This window comes from Rattus norvegicus, chromosome 2 (genome assembly GCF_021556685.1).
Source record: "Rattus norvegicus strain SHRSP/BbbUtx chromosome 2, alternate assembly SHRSP_T2T, whole genome shotgun sequence".
Lineage (NCBI taxonomy): Eukaryota > Metazoa > Chordata > Mammalia > Rodentia > Muridae > Rattus > Rattus norvegicus.
In genome coordinates, this window is record NC_141535.1 from 8,572,490 (window position 1) to 8,599,699 (window position 27,210).

The 27,210-nt window shown below is 36.1% G+C and overlaps 1 protein-coding gene across 2 annotated transcripts in view; it reads right to left on the reverse strand.

Moving 5' to 3' along the window:
• Window positions 1–27,210, reverse strand: part of Slf1 (SMC5/6 complex localization factor 1) — a 107,246-nt gene that overhangs the window by 46,471 nt on the left and 33,565 nt on the right. For both annotated transcript variants that reach the window (XM_087617471.1, NM_001106400.1), the window contains 9 exons: window positions 18,934–19,074; window positions 18,401–18,544; window positions 17,503–17,646; window positions 15,254–15,388; window positions 14,326–14,379; window positions 13,181–13,339; window positions 12,278–12,441; window positions 3,289–3,417; window positions 2,355–2,520 (listed from right to left, as the gene is read on the reverse strand). In XM_087617471.1, the coding sequence (XP_087473597.1) occupies window positions 2,355–2,520; window positions 3,289–3,417; window positions 12,278–12,441; window positions 13,181–13,339; window positions 14,326–14,379; window positions 15,254–15,388; window positions 17,503–17,646; window positions 18,401–18,544; window positions 18,934–18,984 (1,146 nt within the window). In that variant the 5' untranslated portion in view covers window positions 18,985–19,074. The remainder of the gene's footprint in view (window positions 1–2,354; window positions 2,521–3,288; window positions 3,418–12,277; window positions 12,442–13,180; window positions 13,340–14,325; window positions 14,380–15,253; window positions 15,389–17,502; window positions 17,647–18,400; window positions 18,545–18,933; window positions 19,075–27,210) is intronic.

The following is a 27,210-nucleotide window of genomic DNA, read 5'->3' on the forward strand; positions in this document are numbered from 1 at the left end:
TCCTCACTCTGGGCTTCCAGCTTGCAGTCCACCAAGTCTATGATCACATCTCCTTATCATACCAAGTCCATCTAGTATTCTTCCTATGTATAGTTGTTTAGAGCTGCCCACTAAGTATTAACAACATATCCAGGACTTTTCACTGAAAAAGACTGATTCACTCACTTAGCAGCCATAATTGCCAATAGGTCTTCATCTCTGTATAGAGTCTTGTGAGACTTCCCCAACTCCACTACATGTTAACTGAGATTATAATAGCATAAGTCTTCTTTAGATGACCACATGTTTAATATTTCATATATACAGCTTGCTGTCATCTATAGAAATACTATATTGTGGCAGATGTCCTGGTCATGTGGCTCTTAGAATATTTCTTTTGAATTTCAAGTAATATCCTGTAAGCACCAAGTACAGGGGTTGTACTATAAATGTATTAATGGAAAAGTAAATATCCCACGGTGAGATATGTTCTATATTTTGGTGTGGATTTCTATAATGATCCCCAATTTGACTTGGGTCATTTTAAATAAAGCACTTGTAACAGGCTTTAAATACTTATTTTGGATAACATTCCTTTGTTGAAGAGATTATCTGCAAGTGTTTTCCCATTGTGTGTTCACATATGCATATATATATATATATACATACATATATATATATATATATATATATATATATATATAACAAAGCTGTTTTAAAAAATGAAGAAAACCTACAAAGTATAGGAAAGCACGCCCAATGCCCTGTAAAAATGTAGACCAGAAATCAGTAATTTAAGTTTAACAAACTTAAATAATAATTAACAAGCAGATTTGGTTGGTAACAAACTACTGGTGGGTGACAGAGAATACTATAAAAGTATAGTAAAAACACATCCTTGCAACCTGATATCCTTTAGGGCCCAAAGGAAATGGTCAATAAATTCTATAAAGCAGAAAAACATGATATTTCACTATAACTCACTATTAGAAGTTATCAGAGAAATATAACCAATCAAACAAAGCCCAGTCATAATAACATGTCATCATTCACTTGCAAAACTGAGGACTACATATCTCTGGAGGACTGGTGAGACTATCTGGTGTGAGACTGCTTGGCTTTCATAAAAAGAAGCTCTTGGGTTCAATCCTTACTACTATATATATGAAAGAAAAAAAAATCAAAGTTGATAAAAGAAAACACTATTAAAAAACAATCAAACCCAAAATTAAAGTATTAAATATATGAAATGAAGGTCAATTGTACTCCAAAAGTAATTTCTACTAAATAGAAGTATTAGAAACAGAGACTAAAAAGAAAATGATGCAAGAATTAGAGAAGATAGATGAAAGAATAAATGATTAAAAAGTATGAAATTGGCATATTAAAAAAGTAGGCAATAAGGCACCAAAGGCAGATTATTCTGAAAGACAACTAATAGTTTCTATGATATACTCAAAATATTATCTTTTTCCCCTTTATACTCTCATACAATTGTTCTACATAATGCGTGGCAATTTTCCTCCTCTATTGACCTCAGACAACAGTTTATAATGGGTATCATTCCTTGTCAAGTTCTCTAAATTCTTCTACCAGTATCTGCTCCTTAGATTACTTCTAGTACACATACCACAGATTAAAAAATGTATACTTCTCCAAATCGATATATGTTCAAAACTCTTATGTTCCATATTGTTGTTGGGGTATACATTGTCTTTGTATATTCAATGTTAATTCTGTACCAGATGAGAGCTAAATGATGGCAGGATCTTGGTATTGTTCCTTTCTCTCTTGCCTAAGAAAATGTAGATTTGTATCTGACTGGCTGTAATAAAGGGGCTGACAGCCAACAGCTGGGCAGGAAGTGGAGGGTGGAACTTCTGGGAAGAGATAGGGAGGCTGAATGTTTGTGAGAGGACATAGAAGTAAACAGACAGACCAGAGCAGAAACCTAGAACTAGGCACGGGGCAGAATATAGGCTCCTCAGTCAGGCTAAGTTAGAGCAGCTGGGAGAACCTCTAACTAAAAGGCCTAAGCTATAACATATTAAAAAGCCTCTGTGTCATTATTTATATCACTGCAAGGTACCCAGAAAGTCCTGCTGTAAATTATGATGCCTACATATAGTTTCCATCCTTCCATATGCTTCAAATCGTCTATACATCACTTGCAGTAAATAATATAATCTAAATGTTATGTTACTATAGCACACTGATGAGTTAATAATGACAAATTTGTACATGTTCAGTAGAGATGAAACCTTTCTGAATATTTTTATATGCACTCAGTAAATCCATATTTGTGAAACCTACGGACAAAGAGAGCTAACTGCTTTTTCCATAGACTATATTTTTTGTATATGAATCCGACTTACATCATTAGACTTGCATTTTTCCTTGTGAGAATAAATAGTCCATTCCAAAAGCATATTTACTGGTTTTGTCAAAAGTCCTGAAGTTTCACTTCCTGACCAAAAAATTTCATGAAGAATTGCCTTTTCTGCTACTTTTAGATTCTGAGAATCTGACCAGTCACATAACCTAATGAAAATATAAACAAATATTAAATTATTAGGCCAATTTAATCATGGCAGTTACTTGATTATTTTGATCGGACAAGAATGTTGTCAATTTTTGAGGTGATAATACATAATAAACATGACACAACACATGACTAAGGATAAAATATTAAAAATGGCCTCATGGGCTGGGTATATTATTTAAGCAGGCATTGTGGAGACCACTTAGAATCTCAGTGCTAGAAAGGAGAGGCAGGCAGGTCCTTAGGGCTTATTGGTCACTACTCTGTGACTCCAGGACAACAACAGACCTCTGTCTCAATAAACAACATGGATACAACTGAGCAATGACTCTCAATATTGAACCTCTGGTCTCCATATACATGTACACACATGTGCAGTGTTATCTACACATAAACATAGATATACCAATAGAGAAAATGGTCTAAGTTAAATAAAATTCAGTAATATATACTCAAATGCCACGCTTTAGTTTCAATAAAAAAAACTTGAGCAACAAAGATGGACCAACTTTGAATGCTATTTTTCGGTATTTTTATGGCTTTATATCACATTTAGAGATACAAAGAAATTCCCAAAATACATATTCTATCAAATGAAGAGTAATAAAAATATGAAGTGAGGAGAAAATAAAAAAAAGACATAAGCAAACCTTCACTACCACTGGGTTGTGTCTGAAAATGGAAACGATATATATCTAGAAGCAAAGTAGGAGACTTCATATATTTTAAACAACAAAACTATTGAAAGGCATTTGTGATTAACTTACTTTTGACTCAAATGCCGCACTTCACTTTCAAGTAGGTTAAAGAAGAACTTGAGCAGTGTAAGATGGGCCACTTTAGAACCAATGTTTTCTGATATTTGATGGCAGAAACCTTCATTGAAAAGACAAGACCTGAAAAATATGAACCCAATAATAGAGTTCATAAAAAAGTCACTGAATCATTTTAATAAAACCTTCAACAAATTTAAAGGTAATTTCAACACAATATTATTAATATTTCCTTTAAATTTAAATCATGGCATATTTAAAAGATTTAGGTCTTAACACCAACAGTTTTTCTGGTCTCAAGGTAAATTTTAAGAACTACCAGTGTTCTCTCTTTGTCTATTTCACAGATAAGAACAAAAATTTCATCAATCAACCAGGAATTTCATCAAGTCTTTTTGATGCAAATTATGAGCTATAATTTCAGTTTATAGTACTAATTATAGTATCCTTCCTTATCCATGATTATTTTCATTTCCACTACTTAATAAAGGAGGGTAAATGGCTTCAAAGTTTAGAGTTTTCAAAATTCAATATTTTATCTGCATCTGTCATAATCATATACAACAAAACTTCAAAGATAATTGCTATGTTCTACTGTGCACCTGAATTAGCTTGTGCACCTGAATTAGCTTGTGCACTTGAAGAAAGCGCTGGTTAGCCCAGTTCTATGGTAAATGCCTGCATGCACTTGATGTACTTGTTAAATAAACACATTTGTTAAATTTATGTGTGTATATTTCTGCCTGCATGTATGCCTGTGCAACCATCTGTGTATTTGGTGCCCATGGAGGTCAGAAAAAGGTAAGAGCACTGGATCCCCTAAAAGTGAAGTCACAGAAGATTGCGAGCCAAGTGTCTGAACTCCTGAGCAATCATCTCTCCAGATCCTGAAGTGTGTGTGTGTGTGTGTGTGTGTGTGTGTATGTGTGTGTGTGTGTGTATTTATTACTACTACTTTTTACAATAAAGTCATTGCCTCCACTTCCAGTCGTCCCTCCCACAATTTCTTTTCCCATTCTTCCTCTCCCTGTCTCCAAGATGATGTGGCCAGCCCTGCCCTCTATGCCTCTTCACTCCCTGGGTCCTCAAGTCTTTCAAGGGTTAGTTAGGCACATCTTCTCTGACTCAGTCCAAACTGGACAGTCCACTGCTATATGTATGTGTCAGGGGTCCTAATATCAGCTGGTGTCTGGCTGGTGGCTCAGTGTCTGAGAGATCCCAGGGGTCCAGGTTAGTTGAGACTGCTAGTCTTCTTATGGGGTTGCCCTCTACATCAGCTTCTTCCAGCATTTCCCTAATTCAATCACAGGGGTCCCTGATTTCAGCCTAATAGTTCGATAGAAGTATCTGCTTCTGTCTTACTCAGCTGCTTGTTGTGCCTCTCAGAGGACCTGCCAGGCTAGGCTCTTGTCTATAAGCAAACCATAGCATCAGTAATAGTGTCAAGCCTTGAAGCCTCTTCCTGAGATGGATCTCAAGTTAGTCCAGTAAGTGGACCACCATAGCCTGAGGCTCTTCTCCATTTTTATCCATGTAGCACTTTTAAACAGGAACGATTCTGGTTCAGAAATGTAGACTGTGGGAACGCAACCCCATACCTCCATCTTTGATGCCATCTTTCTACTGGAGTTGGACTCTCTCTCCCCACTGTTGGGCATTTCACTTAAGGTCCCTCCCTTTGAATCCTGAGAGTCTCTCACCTCCCAGGTCTCTGGTACATTCTAGAGGGTCCCCGACCTCCCTAATTCCAAGGCTGCATATTTCCATTCATTTTGCTGGCACTCAGGGATTCACTACTGTTCCTCTGCCCAAACCAGACCATGTTCCCCATTGACTTGCCCCTGCCCCTCCCCTTTTCCACCCAATTCCTTCCCTCTCTGCCCTCTGCTTTCTTTGACCTCCCATGAGAGATTGAAGCATCCTCACTTGGGCCCTTTGGCTCTTAACCTTCTTGAGTTACATGGACTGATTCCTGGGTATTCTGTACTTTTTTGGCTAATATCAACTTGTTAGTAAGTACATACCATGCATATCCTGTTGTGTGTGAGTTAGCTCACTCGGGATATTTTCTAGTTCCATCTACTTTCCTATAAAGTTCACAATGTCTTCATTCTTAATAGGTGAATAGTATTCTATTGTGTAAATGAACCACATTTTCTGTATCCATTCTTCTGTTGTGGGGCATCTGGGTGGTGTCGGGCATGTGGCTATAACAGATAAGGCCACTATGAAGATAGTAGTGCCCCTGTGGAATGTTTGGGTGTAGGCCCAAGAATGGTATAGCTGGGACTTCAGATAGATCTCTCTTCAATTTTCTGAGGAACCTCCAGATTGATTTCCAGAGTGGTTTTACACGATTCTAATTCCACCAGCATCCACACCTCACCAGCATGTGTTGTCACCTGAGTTTTTGATATTAGCCATTCTGACTGGTGTAGGGTAGCATCTCTGTGTCGCTTTGATTTGCATCTCCCAGATGAACAAGGACTGTTACATTTCTTTAAATACTTTTTGGCCAATCAAGATTCCTGTTGTGAATTCTGTTTAGTTCTATATGCCATTTTTTATTGTCTTTTTTTTTTTTTGAGGTTAGTTTCTTTTTATATTTAGCATATTATCAGTCCTCTATTGAATGTCAAGATAGTGAAATTTTTTTTCCCAATATGTAGGTTGCCAATTAGTCCTATTGACCATGTCCTTTGTCTTACAAAAAAAAAAAAAAAAAAAAAGCCTTTCAGCATCATCAGGTCCCATTTTTCAATTTTTCATCGTAGAGCCAGCACCACTGGAGTTCTGTTTAGGAAATTCACCCCTCCCAACCAAGGTGTCAATGAGTTCAAGGCTCTTTTCCACTTTTTCCTCTATTAGATTTAGTGTCTTTGGTTTTATGTTGATATCCTATATGCAGTTGGAATTGAGCTTTGTGCAAGGTGACAAACATGGTTCTATTTTCATTTTTCTACATAGAGATTGCCAGTTAAACCAGCATCATTTATTGAAGATGTTATCTTTTACCAGTGTATAGTTTTGACTTCTTGGTCAAAGATTAACTGTCCATACCTGTCTGTGTTTATTTCTGGATCTTCAATTCTATTCTATTTGTCAACCTGTCTGTCCCTGTACCAATACCATGCAGTTTTTCTCACTATTGCTCTATAGTTTGATGTGAGGGATGATGATCCCCCCCCAGAATATTTTTTATTGCTAAGAATTATTTTGGCTGTTCTGGGTTTTTTGTTTTTCCATATGAAACTGAAAATTGTTCTTTCCAGGTCTGTGAAGGAATTTTGATTGGGATTGTGTTGAATCTGTAGATTGCTTTTGGTAGGATGGCCACATTTACTATGTTAATCCTACCAATCAGTGAGCATGGGAGATCTCTCCATTTTCTGAGGTTGTCTTCACTTTCTTCAGAGACTTGAAGTTCTTGTCACACAGATCTTTCAGTTGTTTGGTTAGAATCACACCAAGATATTTTATATTATCTGTGGCTAGTGTGAAGGGGGTTGTTTCACTACTTTCTTTCTTAGCCCGTTCTTCATTTGTACAAAGGAAGGCTACTGATTTGTTTGAATTAACTTTATATTTGGCTATTTTGCTGAAATTATCAGCTGTAGAAGTTCTCTGGTAGAATTCTTGGGGCTGCTTATATATACTATCACACCATCTGCAAATAGTGATATCTTTATTTTTTCTTTGCCAATTTGTATCCCTTTGATCTACTTTTGCTGTCTTAATGCTCTAGCTAGAACTTTTGAGAACTATATTGAATAGATACTGGGAGAGTGGGCAGCCTTGTCTTATACAAGATTTTAGTCGGATTGCTTCACGTACCTCTCCATTTAATTTCATATTGGCTGTTGCTTTGCTGTATATTGCTTTTACTATGTTTAGGTATGGGCCTTAAATTCCTTATCTCTCAAACAGTTTTAAAACGAAGAGGTGTTGTATTTTGTCAAATGCTTTTTCAACATCTAATGAGATGATTATGTTGTTTTTCATTTGAGTTTGATTAAATAGTGGATTGCATTAATGGGTTTTTATAAAGTGAACCAACCTTTCATCGGTGGATAAAGCCTACTTATTCGTGGTGAATGACAGTTTTGATGTATTCTTGCATATGGTTGGCTAGAATTTAATTGAACATTTTTGAATCAATATTCATAAGTGAAGTTGGTCTGAAATTCTCTTCGTTGGGTCTTTGTGTGGTTTATATATCGGAGTAATTGTGGCTTCATAGAATGAGTTCGGTAGTCTTCCTCCTGTTTCTATCTTATGGAATAGTTTAAGGAGTATGGGTATTGGCTCTTCTTTGAAGGTCTGGTAGAAGAACTCTGTACTAAAGCCATCTGACCCTGGGCTTTCTTTTTGGTTGGGAGGTTTTAAATGACTTTTTCACTTTCCTTAGAGGATATGGGTCTGTTTAGATAGTTTACCTGCTCTTGATTTAACTTTGGTATGCAGTATCTGTCTAGAAATTCATCCATTTCGTCTAGATTTTCCAGTTTTGTTGAGCATAGGCTTTTGCACTAGGATCTGACGATTTTTTTGAATTTCCTCAGTTTCTGCTGTTATATCTCCCTTTTCATTTCTGATTTTATTAATTTATATACTGTCTCTGTGCCCTTTAGTTAGTTTAGCTAGGGGTTTATCTATCTTCTTGAATTTTCCATTAACTAGCTTTTGGTTTTTCTTGATTCTTTGTATCCTTCTCTTTGTTTCTAACTGGTTGATTTCAGCCCTGAGTTTGACTATTTCTTGCCTTCTACTCCTCTTGCATGAGTTTGCTTCTCTTTGTCCAAGGACAGTGGGGTATGCTGTTAAGTTGCTAGTGTAGGATCGCTCCAATTTTTTAGGAGGACACTTACTATATGAATTTTCCTTTTAGCACTGCTTTCATTGTGTGCCATAAGTTTGCATAGGCTATGTCATAATTTTCATTGAATTGCAGGAAGTCTTTAATTTCTTTATTTCTTCCATGACCAAGATATCATTGAATAGAGAGTTGTTCAGCTTCCACATATGTGTGGGTTTTCTGTTGTTTTTGTTGTTATTGTTTCTAGCCTTAGAACATGGTGATCTGATAGGATGCTTGGGATTACTTAAATCTTCTTGTATCTGTTGAGGCTTGTTTTTATGTATGTATATATATATATATATATATATATATATATATTTATTAACTTGAGTATTTCTTACTTACATTTTTTTTTTTTTTTTTTATTAACTTGAGTATTTCTTATATACATTTCGAGTGTTATTCCCTTTCCCGGTTTCCGGGCAAACATCCCCCTCCCCCCTCCCCTTCCTTATGGGTGTTCCCCTCCCAACCCTCCCCCCATTGCCGCCCTCCCCCCATAGACTAGTTCACTGGGGGTTCAGTCTTAGCAGGACCAAGGGCTTCCCCTTCCACTGGTGCCTCTACTAGGGTATTCATTGCTACCTATGAAGTCAGAGTCCCCAGGGTCAGTCCATGCATAGTCTTTGGGTAGTGGCTTAGTCCCTGGAAGCTCTGGTTGCTTGGCATTGTTGTACATATGGGGTCTCAAGCCTCTTCAAGCTCTTCCAGTCCTTTCTCTGATTCCTTCAACGGGGGTCCTGTTCTCAGTTCAGTGGTTTGCTGCCTGCATTCGCCTCTGTATTTGCTGTATTCTGGCTGTGTCTCTCAGGAAAGAGCTACATCCGGCTCCTGTCGGCCTAAACTTCTTTGCTTCATCCATCTTGTCTAATTGGGTGGCTGTGTATGTATGGGCCACATGTGGGGCAGGCTCTGAATGGGTGTTCCTTCTGTCTCTGTTTTAATCTTTGCAACTCTATTCCCTGCAAAGAGTATTCTTGTTCCCCTTTTAAAGAAGGAGTGAAGCATTCACATTTTGATCATCCATCTTGAGTTTCATGTGTTCTGTGCATCTAGGGTAATTCAAGCATTTGGACTAATAGCCACTTATCAATGAGTGCATACCATGTGTGTTTTTCTGTGATTGGGTTACCTCACTCACGATGATATTTTCCAGTTCCAACCATTTGCCTACGAATTTCATAAAGTCATTGTTTTTTGATAGCTGAGTAATATTCCATTGTATAGATGTACCACATTTTTTGTATCCATTCCTGTGTTGAAGGGCATCTAGGTTCTTTCCTGCTTCTGGCTACTATAAATAAGGCTGCTATAAACATCGTGGAGCACGTGTCTTTGTTATATGTTGGGGCATCTTTTGGGTATATGCCCAAGCAAGGTATAGCTGGGTCCTCAGGTAGTTCAATGTCCAATTTTCTGAGGAACCTCCAGACTGATTTCCAGAATGGTTGTACCAGTCTGCAATCCCACCAACGATGGAGGAGTGTTCCTCTTTCTCCACATCCTCACCAGCATTTGCTGTCACCTGAGTTTTTGATCTTAGCCATTCTCACTGGTGTGAGGTGAAATCTCAGGGTTGTTTTAATTTGCATTCCCTTATGATTAAAGATGTTGAACATTTCTTTAGGTGTTTCTCAGCCATTCGGCATTCCTCAGCTGTGAATTGTTTGTTTAGCTCTGAACCCCATTTTTTAATAGGGTTATTTGTTTCCCTGCAGTCTAACTTCTTGAGTTCTTTGTATATTTTGGATATGAATCCTCTATCAATTGTAGGATTGGTAAAGATCTTTTCCCAATCTGATGGTTGCCGTTTTGTCCTAACAACAGTGTCCCTTACAGAAGCTTTGTAGTTTTATGAGATGCCATTTGTCGATTCTAGATTTTAGAGCATAAGCCATTGGTGTTTTGTTCAGGAAATTTTCTCCAGTGCCCATGTGTTCAAGATGCTTCCCCACATTTTCTTCTATTAGTTAGAGTATCTGGTTTGATGTGGAGATCCCTGATCCACTTGGACTTAAGCTTTGTACAGGGTGATAAGCATGGATCGAGCTTCATTCTTCTATATGCTGACCTTCAGTTGAACCAGTACTATTTGCTGAAAATGCTATCTTTTTTCCATTGGATGGTTTTGGCTCCTTTGTCAAAAATCACGTGACCATAGGTGTGTGGGTTCATTTCTGTTTCTTCAATTCTGTTCCACTGGTCTATCTGTCTGTCTCTGTACCAATACCATGCAGTTTTTATCACTATTGCTCTGTAATACTGCTTGAGTTCAGGGATAGTGATTCCCCCTGAAGTCCTTTTATTGTTGAGGGTAGGTTTAGCTATCCTGGGTTTTTTGTTATTCCAGAGGAATTCGCAAATTGTTCTGTCTAACTCTCTGAAGAATTGGATTGGAATTTTGATGGGGATTGCATTGAATCTGTAGATTGCTTTTGGTAAAATGGCCATTTTTACTATATTAATCCTGCTGATCCATGAACATGGGAGATCTTTCCATCTTCTGAGGTCTTCTTTGATTTCTTTCTTCAGAGGCTTGAAGTTCTTATCATACAGATCTTTCACTTGCTTGGTTAAAATCACACCAAGGTATTTTGTATTATTTGGGACTTTTATGAAGGGTGTCGTTTCCCTAATTTCTTTTTTGGCTTGTTTCTCTTTTATGTAGAGGAAGGCTACTGATTTATTTGAGTTAATTTTATACCCAGCCACTTTGCTGAAGGTGTTTATTAGGTTTAGTAGTTCTCTGGTGGAACTTTTGGGATCACTTAAATATACTATCATATCATCTGCAAATAGTGATATTTTGACTTCTTCTTTTCCGATCTGTATCCCCTTGATCTCCTTTTATTGTCTGATTGCTCTGACTAGGACTTCCAGCATTTTCCTCTAAAGTAGTATCTGTCTTTGTCATTGAGGAATGTTTCTTGTATGCAGTATATTTTTAAAGATATATTTGTGTATGTGTTTGAGTGCATGTACAGATTAGGGTTGATGTCGGTTATCTTCTTCAATCATTTGCCAACTTAGTTTTTAATTTTAAAATGCAGACTGTTAATGAATACAGAACTCAGTGATGCAGTAAGATTAGTTGGCCAGCAAGTTCCAGTGATTCTCCATTCTCTGCCTACTCAGTGGTTAGGATTATAGTAGCATACCAATTTCCCTTTTTTTTTTTCCCTTACATAAGGTTTTTTTTGTGTAGGTCTGGCCATTCTAAACCTGATTCCAAAGAATAGGCTGGACTCAAACTCAGGGATCTACCTGTCTCTGCCTCTAGAGAGCTAGGATTAAAGGCAAGGGCTACCACTTCTTGGCCGTACCAGCTTTTTACAACTTAAGTTCAATGGACGGAACAGAGGTACTCCTGCTCTTGTGCAAAGCACTTTGCTTACTCAGGCTCAAGTGCTTATAGCAAAAAGACTAATACTTAGCTCCTCTATACTCAGTACTCTTGAGATACTCTTCTTCCCAATTATGCTGTAACAAAACCTGGGTATGTACTCAAGGAATTTACAAAGATGTACGTAATCTTTTCTCCTTTATGTAAAATAAATTTGACAATACATAAACAAAACAAGTGTTCCCAGTAAAGGAAGACTATCAAATAAAAGTTATAGTAGAAATCATAAAATAATGAGTCTAGCTAGAGAAAATAGGAAAGATTCGTGGAAATACTCAAAAACCAAACAACGGCCTAGAGAAGTGACATGTGTAGAATAAAGACATAGCTAGAAAACAATAGGTCCTGGTTAAAAAAATCAAATGTCTACTTATAGTAAAATAAACCCCTAAAATAGATATCACATATAATGATATTTATGCTTTTTATGACTAAACTTTGTTTGATACTTACACTTAATAACTTTTTCCTTGAAAAATATTCAAATTGAGAATTTTGGAAAAAATTTAAAAGTTGTCATTATTTGAAGTCTATTTCAAATACTTAGTATATTTAAAATATTGACAAACATGATCAACATAATTTGTCCTGTTTATAATTTTACACTACAAAATCAAGCATTCATATTTTTCTAAAAGTATGAAAAGACACTTTTAAAAATTAGTATCTATACCATAGTAAATCACATATTAGACAAAATGTCTTCGTATGAAAGGACATACCTGACGAGCATCTCCACGAGAGGCCAGGCTCCTTTCATACAAGTTGGACACTGAAATAGCTCTAAGTAGTATCTTGACATGGCTGGTGACTTCCAAGGAGGATGCAGATGAAGAAGAGCTGATAATATATGAAAGTATCGACCAGAAAATGTATCTATATTATCCTATTATTGAAAATAAATAAAAATAGAATAATGTTAACAGTTAACAGTTTTATCCATTAATTTAGTGTAAAACTAGAGTAGTAATTCTAGCCTACCCTTGTGAACAACACATCAGAAAATCTTAACTGTTAGGGTAGCACATATAAAATTTTCATAACATGATGACAGTCACAATAGAGTTCCCAAAGATAAATTTCAATGAAGTCAGAGTAGAAACTCTTTATATACCAGCTTTGCTCATGTTTAAAATTCCTGCAGCACAATTTCTAGCTGCTGTGGTATAAACCAGCACCCTGCTGAACATGACAGAAAGCCTATTCTCCACAGCTGCCACTAAGTACTCCTATGAACTACAGTCACTTAGCCTGTATACCACAATAAAATGACTCTTACTAGAAGCATTTTAGATCACCATAATCCAGCATTTACGTTACTTTATAGTCACAGAAAATAAAATCAGGTAACATTTATTTTCCTTTTTCTACGGAACAATATTTCTTTTCATACAATATATTCTAACCATCTTTTTGTTTCCTTTTTTTTCTTTTTTCAAGAGAAACGTTCCTAGGACATTTTGAGACGATAATATGCTGCCACATAACATAGTAACTGAATATAGTTGAAAATATTGAGTGGAAAAAATGGGTTAAAAAATCATTAAAATATTCACAGTTTAGCACTCTTCGAAGAAAAAAAAAAAAGAATCTCAAAAGTTTCTCACTGCACAAGGTACCCTTACCTGCAGAACATTCTCTAGTAGGGCATGTAGAAGGCACACTGGAGGGACATAATGGGCTTGCAAAGAGGAAAGCTCTTCAATGGCTTCTTTAAAGAACTGTCCCTCTATGAGGCTTTCAATTAAATTTAATATTCCTCTGGGGAACTCTGCATTTTTAACCTAAGGAAAAATAATTTTATGTCTGAAAGAAGAAAAGTTGAACTTTGAGATCAGATTTTGACCAAATAAAAGACTCTCATTTCCTCATCTGTAACATAGATGACTCCTATTCGTACTACTTGATAGACTGCATGACATTTAAGCTTTTCTGACCCAAAACAAATAATATGCACTACTGTATTTTATAACTAGAAGACATGTAATAATGTTATTAGCTGTTACGTTATTTTTCAGTAAGATAAAATATTCCTTTAAAAAAATCTTAAAAATCAAGTGCTTGCCTTCCAAACTTGAGGATATAAGTTTGATAATTGGAACCCATATTCAAACAAACAAAAACCCAATAATGGTTCATGTTTTTAGTCCTAGTGCTAGGGATGTAGTGTAGAGATGTAGATCTCTGGAGATCAATTAGCAAGAACATACATTACAAGCTCAAAGCCACTGAGAAACCCTATACCAAATACACAACACAGATCTGGATATAGTAACAATTATGAAAGTATCATAATGTAACTGAAGTGTTTCAAAAAAACATTCCTCCTTGGCCAAAATATTTCTAACAATGGAAATAACTAAAGTTAGTAGCTTGTATATGTGTTGTGGAACTTTGAAAAGTTAAAAGTTTAAATGTCATAATATGACTCTTAAATTTCAAAATTAAAGATTAAAATTTCTAAAGATCACAGGAATAGAACAATCCATTTTTGAAAATGAATGGTGATAAAGAAAATAAAATATTTTGGAAGTGTTAGAACAAGAATTTAACAGAGAAATAGTCTTTATAAAAGTTATAAAATATGAAAAAATATATATCTCACCTATCATGAACACCATGTATATTTTAATTTTTCTCAACACTATTGACAGCTATGTTGAAAATGTTTTACAATAGAATAATGCTTCTCAACCCCATTTCTAATTACAAGCAATAAATTACCATTTCTCTTTTTGCCCCAATCACCATCCAACTCCAAGCCCCTTACCTCTACATTGTATACCGGCTGTTTATCTACTCTAATGCAGTTGTATCGGACTGCCTACAAAACAACCATATAATTAAATTTTAACAATTTAAATTGAAAATATATTTCAGCTTACAAAGCACAAAACCTTAGACAAACATTCAAAATAGATTCAAGGACAGATTAATAGCTATAATTAATGTGATACTCATTTTGGCTCAAATTAGTAACTTTTATCATTTCAGGATAATAATATTCTCAGGAACAAAACAGTTCAGTTATCTCCTTAATAAGTTCATGTAATTTTTACTTTAGAAATCTGAAGTTGTTTATTGTCCTTAGTACTTTAAAAGTTAAAAATATAAGGGACAGACCATTTTATATAAGAGTCTAAAGGGGTGAAAAAAAGTGAGCCAAGTTTTCTCAACAATCACACAAAAACTTGCATTGTTTTAAATATTTGTACTTGTAAATTTTCAGAAAAGGTGATAATGAAAAAACCTGCAGCAAATATAAAAGGAGATGACATCCTGATTCAAGAAAGCTATACAAAGATCCTCAATAATCCAGTCAATGGAAAATAATACAAAAAGGTAACTGGCAAAGAAAAACATAAATTGCTCATGAAGCTATAAAGTAAATTGAATTTTGTTACTAAAACGTTATAAATTCCAAGAGTGATAACTGTCTGGTTTCTACTCTAGGATTATAAAAGAAAAAGAGGGGCTCCTACTTTAATAGTCTTCTATTTTTAAATCCTTTCATTACCTCAAAGGCTGTAGTGCTACAAACTAGACTGTTGCAAATAGCAGATTACAAGTATCTAGTCGCATATCCCAGCAGCCACTAGACAACAAGGTTCTGAGTTAAAACAACCCCTAATTCCAACATACAGACCAGCCACTTCCATCCTAACCTAAAGAACGGTTATTAATGCAATAAGCTTTACCTGAGCTCTATATATGTCTCTGTGTATCTGCCTCTTTAAGGCATTTTTTACTTCCGTGAGATCCACATTTGCCTTGACATCCTTGGTCTCTGATTCTTTGGCACAATCAGTAAGAAGAGAATTCTTCATTTCTTTCTGCATACATGCAAAGAACTTTAGGTACTACACTAAAAATAGTATTTAATACACATAAAAATACAAGACTACAGAAAACCCACTTGTTTTGCAAAATATTACTTGGTATTTGTATGTGTGATTTCTTCGGATTGTTTTTGATCTCAGGACCCTGTGCTTATCAGAGAGCTAGACCAATGAGCTACAAATGAAAGAATCTTTCATTTGAAAAACCCAAGTTGAAACACAATATTAATTTATTTTCTTTATACTTCCTATGTACATAACCCGGGAGTAACTTTATATACTACTCAAGTGTTTCTAGCATGCTTTCCTTTGCTCATAAGGAAGTAAGGCATAGCTTTCTGCTTTATATCAGAAGTTTTCAACATCACGTGTCACTAAAAAGCATTGGATTCTCAAGAATTTCAGGCTTTTGATATTTGGATTTAGAAGATTCAATCTATATACACATATTCTGGGTTGGAATGTAAAACAAAGTTATATTTTAGAAAACCTTATTTATGAAAAATTTGTGTTAAAAGACAAATAATTTTATAATAAAATGGTTCTGTATCCTACTAGAAAAGAATGAGAGTAGAAACAACATTCATATTTGGAGAGATTTTACAAAAAAGGTACAAATGTAGTTTAAGGTAGTGTTTTTCATTTTAAAAAACAGCCACAACAGTGCTCCTCCAAGAGCCTTCAGACACCCAACAAAAACCCAATACCAGACATGAGAAGAACTCTTCTGAGTTGATGGCCAGGGCTGTTCCCGAGATTTCTAAAACATACAGCCCACTCCTATTGCCCTTGGTTATCTGTACCCTCTAAGAGATGGATGCTAAGTCCCTATTTTTGAAGACATCATACACTTCAGAAATTCTATGTAAGCTTCAAAAGGAGGGAGGCAATCAATCAATAGTCCTATCCAGTGAAAAGCATAGCACAATAATATTAAGGATGCACTGTGGCATGCATATTATGGTAGGAACCAACAACTGTCTAATTGAACTTAAGACTGATTCAACAAGAGGCATACTATACCTAGAACTAGAAACCTACATAACCTCTCAGTGCTAGTGAAGTCAGGGTTATTAGAGAAGAATCTATACCTTTAACTTACTAAGTCAACATAATTCCTACAGCAATTTTATACCCTCAGACAGGGGTAGTTTTCACCCTTTATCAAGGAAAACTCTTTGCAACAGACAGGGACCACTAAAGAAAACCACATATAATCAATATGCAGAGTTGTAGAGTTCAGTACCAAAAGATACACCTACAAAACACACCCAAGGTTCAGAGGACTTCGAGGAAGAGTGGGTGGAAACATTTTAGAGTTAGGGGGATCAGGAAGTTTATGTGAGACTGTGTCTCCTAGCAGCATCAGAAGCTACACCCATAAAGTTTCACTAACATGACTGCCTAAACATGACTGGAAAAGGGAGACACCAATGGCTATGACAAACTGAATGGGGGAACTTCCCAGTGACAAAATGTCAGTCCTAAAGGCATACATGCAATAAGTAACATTTTATGGAAGAGGTTATAGCTAGTTATATGTATATAATATATTATATATAATATATTATATTATATTATATATTATTATATTATATATATAAAATATAATATATATTATATTATGTATTAATATATTAAATATATTATATATTATATATTATATACATATATAATATATTATATACATATATATATGTGTGTATAATATATGTGTGTGATAATTAGTAAATAATTAGTGAAAAGGGAGGTTGAAGGAGAATGGGGAGAGGCAAATGACAGGGTTTGGAGGCAGAAAAAAAAAGAAAAAATGTACTTATAATTTCAAAATTATTTAAAATGTTAAAAAGGAAATTCACCTTCTCTTCTAGATTATTTTTCCTTTTGTATAATTTATGAAAAAAGAGCTTGAGAATCATGATTAGCCCAAATTTTCTTCAATATTCATATAAAAACTATTTTACTATAGATACAGTTGATTATAAATACTAGCCTAAATCAAGAGTTGTTCTTAAGTATATAGACTTTAATAGAGCAAGCAACTTTACTCATCAGATTACCTGCCCAGGCTATAACGAAAAATGAAGCTGTACAGTCTACAGTCTCACCTGGTCTCTGTAGCTCCAGCGCTTTTTTAATGTACTTCTAGTTGTGTCATGGGCATCGTCAGTTTTGCAATAACCTTCTTTTATGTTCTTTTTCCTTAAAATGTAACTCCTTTGGACATTTTTATCTTTTTTCTTAGTTTCTTTCTGCATTTTGACCACAATTAAACAAATCAGAATTAAATGTTACAAAATCCAAATAGGTTAAAACAAGGGACTGGGAGGATTACAATATAAGTATAATTATATAATTATAACATGTTAATCAACAGAGCTCTGCTCTATGCAACAGAAAAAGCTTGTCCAATTGCAAGTATGTATACAGTAGCAAAACAAACAAACAAAGAAACAAAAAAAAAAACCCACAACATTTGGGAAACCAGCTAAACATCATGGAGAACAGGTGACAAACACTGTCCTTATGGTAAAAAAGAAACCCGTATGTTTATGAACACCAAACTGGATGAAGTTTAAAAGTGTAGCACAGTTAAACAACAAAACAAGTATGTAAGGGAAATGTCCATGAATAATTAACCTACATATTAACAGTCATAGCTAACTATTTTTGGGATTCATTTAATTCTACTTGCAAGTAGAATTACATTTACATTCTAATTTACATTCATGTAAAACAATAAATTCCAAAGTAAGGGATACTCCTGTGTAAAATGGAAAAGATATAGTTAGGAAATGACACAGAGGTGGCTTAAAAGTTGCCAAGACTGTTTCTTTCCCAAGCTAGACATTTTTTTCTGCCTATAAAATCACACTACATAAATAAATGTCTTATATCACTTTGGTACATATACTTTGCAAGAAATTTCATGACTCACATTGTACTTGGTTAATTTAGAAATGATCTGTAAGATTAAAATGAATATTTTAACTTATGAAATTTTACCTGATTCTCATGTGCACGTCTTCTGAATGTATTTGTTTTTTTAATAGATTTCATATCTTTTCTGAAGTCTCTGAATTTCTTTTTGTGATGTTCACTCAGAACAAACTTATCATTAACATTTTCATTATGATTTCCCATTTTATTCTGCATGCGTATAAAAATTATACTCTGGGTTAAATATAGCTTCAACACAACTAATGGAAGTCACAATAAAAAAAATTCAGGAGGACAGATTTATGTAAAGTGAGTTTTAATACATCCTTGTTATACAAACAAGTCAGAAACATATGCATAAGTTTGGCACATTTTACAAACAGTAAGTTACCAAATATACTTAGTGAATTTGCTTATTTAATTCAGAGTAGAGTATTACAAACTATTTTCTTTCAGATTTGAGAAATATGCTCAGTTTACAGGCTAAAAATATAAGCTGATATGCAAGCTTTCAGATGTCAAAATCTTTTACCAAGAACATGCACTCTTCTATAATTCTTTAGGAAAAATCAGAGGATGTCTAGCTCATAAAATTTTACCTGAGTTCTGTACATGTTTTCTCCAGCACCTTTCATTTCAAGAAATCCCATGTCTCTCTTAAAATCTTTGCTTTTTTCTTGACTGTTATATTTGGTCCGACCAGAACTGATTTGGGAATCTTCATCATTCTGAATTTCTTTCTGCATGTCAAAAATTATTTTTTGGCCATTAAGTAAGTGTAAGTGTAATTATGTTATTATGCATATCTATTGTATATCATTTATAGACTTCACCTTAATATATAATTGTATATTACTTTCTTAGTCAAACAAATTGTCCTAAAACAAAGGTTATTAACCACTGGTAAAATATTGCAAGAGGCCAATATTTACAGCAAACTTTTTCAAATATTAATGATTTATATATGTCACGAAAATAAACACCCTCCCCTCCCAAAGAATACTTTGTTTAGTAATAGTATTTATTAAGAAATCAAGGGCAAAAATATTTTATATAGCCTTATAAACATTAAGATTACAACTCACATATTAAAAATTGCTCACTTATGGAGAGACCGTCTTGTTTAGTAACAATCCTATCTATGAGTTATCAAGAATGAACACAATTTACACAGTCCTGTGCTAGTTATAGTTACAATTCAGGGCTGATAAAAACTCAGCCAGTAGACTGTTAGCCATTTAAGCATAAAGACCTCGATCCCATCCCTAGAACCCAGACACATAAAGTAGCCTTGTCTGTTGACACACAAAATCTCAGTACATGGGGGTAGGGACAGGCAGGTTCCTGTGGCTTGCTGGCCTCCTGGCATAATTTACTTGGCAAGGTCAAGAAACCCTGTCTCAAGAAACAAAAATCAAAGTAAAAAAAAAAAAAAAAAAAAAAAAAAGAACAGTAAGCACAAATAAAACAAAATCCACAATAAAAAATAAAGTGGATGATTCCTAAGAAATGCTATCCAAAGCTAACAGCTAGCCTCTATATTCACAAGCTGGCCAATACATTCAAAAGTGGACCTATGTGTACCTACATATATCCCATACAAGGTACAATCTAAACTTGTCAAGTTGATAAGACTATTTGCTTTTTCAGTCTTTGCTCAACAGTATGCAAAAATCCCACCTCATTGTTCCACTGTATATAAATGCTAAGCTACAGGAGTACTAAGTCCTTTCCGTTTGAAAGCCCAGACTACCCAATTCACAGCTTTTCTGAGTCCATTTGTCTGCCATTTCTTTGCCCCTTCAAAGTCTACAGTGAGGTACAAATCCCTGGAGCCATGCATAGATATGGACGTCAAAGGGATAACACCTGAAGATAATCTCTTGCCAACAACACACATGCACATACAACACAGACGGACGAACGCGTGCATGCATGTATGCACACATACACGCATACACATATGCATACACACACACACACACACACACTCATGTGCAGACCCAAGACCTGTCAAAGCTCAATTATCCCTTAGCTGTTGATTAAAGAAGAGTAAGTTTTCTGGTATATCAGCTCCATAGTAAGCCCAACACCAAGAGTAAGTGGCCAACAAACTGGACTCAATGGAAGGAAAGAAAGACAGGGGTAAAAAGAGAGGGGACAGTGAGAGTAAGGACATAAAGTAGGGTGGCAAGGGTGGGTAGGGAGTGGAAGTAAATCTGGGAGGAACTGGAGATTTGAAGAGGATCCATATATACCTTACAATTCTCAAATAATAACAATCTTATTGAAAAGGCCAATATAAAACCTTCTCCAAATTGATAATACCAGTATTTTTTCCAATTTATTACTCATTACATTTCTAGAGAGTATTTTGAATATATACATTTGTTATTACCTATTTATAAATATGTGTTTGACATCAACCTATGTTTTAAGCATTTTAGGTTTTTCTCCACAATTTAGTCTATTTTATAAAGTACTGTACTATCTAGCAATGTATAAATGAAAGTTGCTGATTCAGTAAGTATAGTTCACATATAAAGCAGCATCACAGTGGCAAAGTTAGTTGGTTTTGTTCTTTCACATGTTTTATGTAGTTTACTCACTTGAATAAGGTGTAGATATACTCTACTCTCAAGGTCTAATTCTGATAACCCACCAAACTATTTGTCATTGAGTAAAAGAGTTTATGAGACTAGATGTGGAATTAATAACAAGATTAAGAACATGAGGAGTCTAGCAACAAACAATAGTGTTCTGAATGCTTAGATCTTAACACAGACTTATACCTTTAAAAAAACAAAACAGGGCCATACTAATATAGTTCAACCAGTTCAGGTGGGCCTGAAATCTCTATGTAGTTTTGACTGGCCTTATATTTGTGATCTCCTACTGTACAGCCTCCCAAATGCTGGGATTCTAGATGCCTGACACTCTACCTGTCTATTCCTTGATTTTTTTTTTTTTTTTTTTTTTTTGGGAGGGAGCGGGTTGTTTTCTTTTGGAGACAGTAAAACAATTCCACCACTTTACCTTTCTCCATTCTCCAAACCCTCCTTGTTTGTTTTCAAATCCATGGCTTTGTTCAATAATTGTTATATGCATATATGTATATGTATATGTATATGTATACTCGAGAACACCAACCTGCTCAATCTGCATAATGCTACTGTATATATGTTTTCAGGGCTGACCATTTGGTATTAGATAAGGAATTGTTGTTCTTCCAGGAGATTATTTCTCTTATTTTCAGCATTCCTTTCTTGCCTATTGTGTACTGCTGAAGCCTAGAGGGCATTCTCCCATGCACTATGGCATGTCTATTGGTGTTGTTTTTGTTCATGTTTATGCAGTCAGGTTGCTGAGTCTGTATGGGTGTAGTTTCTGACATTAGTCAAAGGTAAGATCTGACAGAAAACTCCTTGACGCTCTGGATCTTAAAAATCTTTCCACTTCTTCTTCCTCAATTTTCCTGAGCCTTAGGTGATGAAGAGTTTTATAAATTTTGATCCATGATTCTTTTTTTTTTTTTTTTTTTTTTTTTTTTGGTTTTTTTTTTTTTTTCGGAGCTGGGGACCGAACCCAGGGCCTTGCGCTTCCTAGGTAAGCGCTCTACCACTGAGCTAAATCCCCAGCCCTTGATCCATGATTCTTAAATGGGAATTTAAGAATTTAAGAACTATCTTACAGTTTTGTTTAAAGCTATTACATAATTTTAACAATTACAGACAAAGTTAGTAAATAAAACCTAGAAGTACCACAAAGGGAAGTACAAATAAAACAAAATCCTTGCGTTGGTTGGTATTGCTGTTCTTATGTTCTTATGGGGTTGCAAATCACTTAAGCTGCTGCAAATGTTTCTATAACTTCTCCAATGGGGACCCTGTTCTTAGTTCAATGGTTTGCTGCTAGCATTTACCTCTGGATTTGTCATGTTCTGGCTGAGCCTCTCAGGAGACAGCTATATCAGGCTCCTGTCAGCATGCACTTCTTGGCTTCATCAATGTTGTCTAGGTTTGGTGGCTGTATATATATGGGCTGTATTCCTAGGTGAGGCATGTGAGGCTCTGAATGGCCATTCCTTCAGTCTTGGCTCGAAACTTTGTCTTCATATGTCTTCCTATGAATATTTTTGTTCCCCGTTTTAAGAAGGACCGAAGCATCCATACTTTGGTTGTACCTCTTTTTGAGTTTCATGTGGTCTGTGGATGGTATTTTGGATAATTCGAGCTTTTGGGCTAATATCCACTCATCAGTGAGTGCATACCATGTGTGTTTTTTCTGTGATTGGGTTACCTCACTCAGGATGTTATTTTCTAGTTCCATCCATTTGCCTATGAATTCATGAAGTCATTGTTTTTGATAGTTGAGTAGCACTCCATTGTGTAAATGTACCATATTTTCTGTATCCATTTCTCTGTTGAAGGGCATCTGGGTTCTTTCCAGCTTCTGGCTATTATAAATAAGGCTGCTATGAACAAAGTGGTGCATGTGTCTTTGTTATATGTTGGGGCATCTTTTGGGTATATGCCCAAGAGAGGTATAGCTGGGTCCTCAGGTAGTGCAATGTCCAATTTTCTGAGGAACCTCCAGACTGATTTCCAGAATGGTTGTGCCTGTCGGCAATCCCACCAACAATGGAGGAGTGTTCCTCTTTCTCTACATCCTAGCCAGCATCTGCTGTCGCCAGAGTTTTTGATCTTAGCCATTCTGACTGGTGTGAGGTAGAATCTCAGGGTTGTTTAGATTTGCATTTCCCTTATGACTAAAGATGTTGAACATTTATTTCTTTAGGTGCTTCTCAGCCATTCGGCATTCCTCAGCTGTGAATTCTTTGTTTAGCTCTGAACCCCATTTTTAATAGGGTTATTTGTCTCCCTGCAGTCTAACTTCATGAATTCTTTGTATACTTTGGATATAAGCCCTCTATCAGTTGTAGGCTTGGTAAAGAACTTTTCCCAATCTGTTGGTTGCCATTTTGTCCTAACAACAGTGTCCTTTGCCTTATAGAAGCTCTGTAGTTTTATGAGATTCCATTTGTCAATTCTTGATCTTAGAGCATAATTTTCTCCAGTGCCCATGTGTTCAAGATTCTTCCCCACTTTTTCTTCTATTAGTCAGAGTGTATCTGGTTTGATGTGGAAGTCCTTGATCCACTTGGACTTAGGCTTTGTACAGGGTCACCTATGTTTTTTATCTTCGCCACTCTGACTGCTATGAGATGGAATCTAAGGGTTGTTTTGATTTGCATTTCCTTGATGACTAAGGATGTTGAACATTTCCTTGGGTACTTCTCAGTCATTCGAGATTTCTCAGCTGAGAATTCTTTGTTTAGCTCTGTACCCCATTTTTAAATAGGATTATTTCATTCTCTGGAGTTTAACTTCTTGAGTTCTTTGTATATATTGGACATTAGCCCTCTATTGGATGTAAGACTAGTAAAGCTCTTTTCCCAATCTGTTGGCTGCCATTTTGACCTAATGATAGTGTCCTTTGCCTTACAGAAGCTTTGCAGTTTTATGAGGTTCCGTTTGTCAATTCTTGATCTTAGAGCATAAGCATAAACTGAACTTAGTGTTCAGTTCAGGAAATTTTCCCCAGTTTCCATGTGTTCAATGCTCTTTCCCACTTTTTTTTTTTAAGGAGCTTTTGGGGTTTTACCTTATCTCTGATGGTTGTGTCAATGCCTTCTATGGTATCTTCTGCCCCTGAGACTCTCTTTTCTATGTCTTGCATTTTGTTGGTGTTGTTTGTGTCTCTGACTCCTCATCTCTTTCCTAGGTTTTTTATCTCCAGGGTTGATTCCCTTTGTGCTTTCTTTATTGCTTCTATTTCCATTGTTAAATCCTGAATGGTTTTTAACATTGGAATTAACATCAATTCCTTCACCTGTTTGGTTGTGTTTTTCTGTAATTCTTTAAGGGATTTTTGTGTTTCCTCTTTAAGGGCTTCTACTTGTTTTCCTGTGTTGTCTTGTATTTATGTCCTTCTTACACATCATAAGATGTGACTTTAAATCCAAATCTTGCTTTTCCGGTGTGCTTGGATATCCAGTGCTTGCTTTGGTTGGACAGTTGGGCTCTGTTGATGCCAAGTGGTTTTCATTTCTGTTGCTTAGGTTCCTGTGCTTGCCTCTTGCCATCAGGTCTTCTCTGGTATTAGCTTGTCTTCTTATTGTCTCTGACAGTGGCTTGACCCTCCTGTAAGTCTGCGTGTCAGCATTCCTGTAGACCTGTTTTCTTTCAGCCGGATCTGGGATCAGAGAACTGCTCCTGGGTTTGTGTGTCCTGAAACCTCCAAATCGGTAGCTTGGAGCAGAAAGCACCTGAAGTACGAGAGCTTTCCCACACCACCCCCACTTCGCCCACTGAATACCAATCTCCTGCCTGTTCCTTTCTGGTGGGACAGACTGCTAGCTGGACTGCTTCCCTGAAGACTCTATATCCTGAGGCATACCAGAGGATCAGTTGCACTCAGACAATAACAATTGACATCATATCCTGAAGCATACCAGAAGTACCACTGCACACAGAACATTTGATACCACATCCTGATGCATCCCAGGAGATCTGTTACATCCAGGGCATCTGAAACTACAACCAGAGAAATACCACGAGATACACTGCATCCAGGATACCACAGCTTGAGGGCATCCCGGGAGTTACTCTGTACACAGGGCAACTGGGCAATACACAATCGTCTGAAGACCTCCCAGGGGCACTGTGGCGTGAAGGAAAACTGACCTAAAAGACTGAAAGCCTCCCTGGAATTCTGTTGAACAAAAGGAAACAGAAACCACTAGTCCACTGACCCCCTCCACCTGTCCGCCCAGAGAACAGTTTCACATAGAACAACAGTTTGATTATTCCTCTGAAGACTGAACAGTCTAAAGGCAGGGCAACAAATCAGCAGCTTCTCTGCCCCTCTGAATACCTTCAAGTTGGAAGATCCCTTAGGAGCTATGCTACAGCCACGGCCACAGGCCTACCAGGAGACCTGTTTCAACACAGGGACAAAAAAGGCAGACTCCAGATAGAATCACCCAGACCAGCAAACACTAGGGATAACCAGATGGCAAGAGGCAAGTGCAATGGAAGCTAAGATATGGGGGCATCAGCAGAACTCAGTTCTCCCACCACAGCAAGCCCTGAATACACTAACACATTTGAAAATCAGGAAGTTGACCTAAAATTCTATCTATTTTGTGACCACAATAAAGTCCTTAAAGGAGAATATACATAACTCACTGAAAGAAATCCAGGAAAACACTGGTAAACAGGTAGAAGCCCTTAAGGAGGAAACAAATAAATCCCTTATAGAAATACAGGAAAACACAATCAAACAGCTGAAGAATTGAACAAAGAAGCCCAAGACCTAAAAGTGGAAGTAGAAACAATAAAGAAAACACAAATGGAGGCAACCCTGGAAACGGAAAACCCAGGAAAGAGGTCAGAACAATAGATGCAAGCATTAACAACAGAATACAGGAGAGAAAAGAGAGAATCTCAGGTGTAGAAAATGCTGTAGAAGACTGACAAAACTGTCAAAAAAAATTCAAAACATAAAACTCCTAAACATCCGGAAAATTCAAGACACAATGAAAAGACGAAATGCAAGAATAATTGGAGTAGAGGAGAATGAAGATTCCTAGCTCAAAGGACCTGAAAACGTCTTCACCAAAATCAGAGAAGAAAACTTCCTTAACCTAAAGAAAGAAATGGCCATAAAGGTACAAGAAACCTACAGAACACCAAACAAATGGATCCAGAAAAGAAATCTTCTCGTCATATAATAATCAAAATACTAAAGGCAAAGAACAAAGAAAGAATATTATAAGATGCAAGGGAAAAGGCAGACCTTTCAGAATCACACCAGACTTCTCAACAGAGACTATGAAAGCCAGAAGAGCCTAGTGAGATGTCATGCATACTTCAAGAGAACACAAATGCCAGCCCAGGCTACTATACCCAGCAAAATTCAATCAACCTAAATGGAGAAACCAAAATATTCCAGGACAAAACCAAGTTCAAATAGTATCTACCTACTTTTATGTCAATCCAGCCCTTCAGAGCATCCTGGAAGGAAAACTTTAAAAACAAGGAAGACACCTACACCAAAGAAAAGACAAAATATTAAGCATCTCACAAGAAAGTCAAAAGGAGAGAACCACAAGCACTTAGAGCTACTCACAAAAACAAACATATCGGGAACCAACAGTCATCTATTTTAACATTTCTCAATGTTAACAGACTCAACTCACCTATAAAAAGACATAAGCTAACAGACTAGATAAGCAAACAAGATCCAGCATCTTGCTGCATACAAGAAACACACTTCAATAACAAAGATAAACACTACCTCAGATTAAAAGGATGGAAAAGGGTTTTCCAAGCAAATGGTCCCAAGAAAGAAGCTGGAGTTGTCATCCTAATAGCCAATAAAATAGACTTTCAATCAAAAGTTATCAATCGTGATGAGGAAGAACACTTCATATTCATCAAAGGGGAAAATCTACCAAGAAAATGTTTCAATTCTGAACATCTATGCCCCAAATGCAAGGGTATCCATGTTCGTAAAAGAAACTTTACTAAAGCTCAAAACACACATTGAACCCCACACTATAATAGTAGGAGACTTGAACACTCTACTTTCATCAATGGACAGGTCATTGAAACAGACACTAAACAGAGACATGGTGAAACTAATAAAGGTTATAAAACAAAGGGATTTAACAGATATCTACAGAACATTTTACCCTAAAAGAAAAGAATACACCTTCTTTTCAGCACTTCAAGGTACCTTCTCCAAAACTGACCATATAATTTGTCAGAAAACAACGCACAACAGATACAGGAAGATTGAGGTAAACCCAT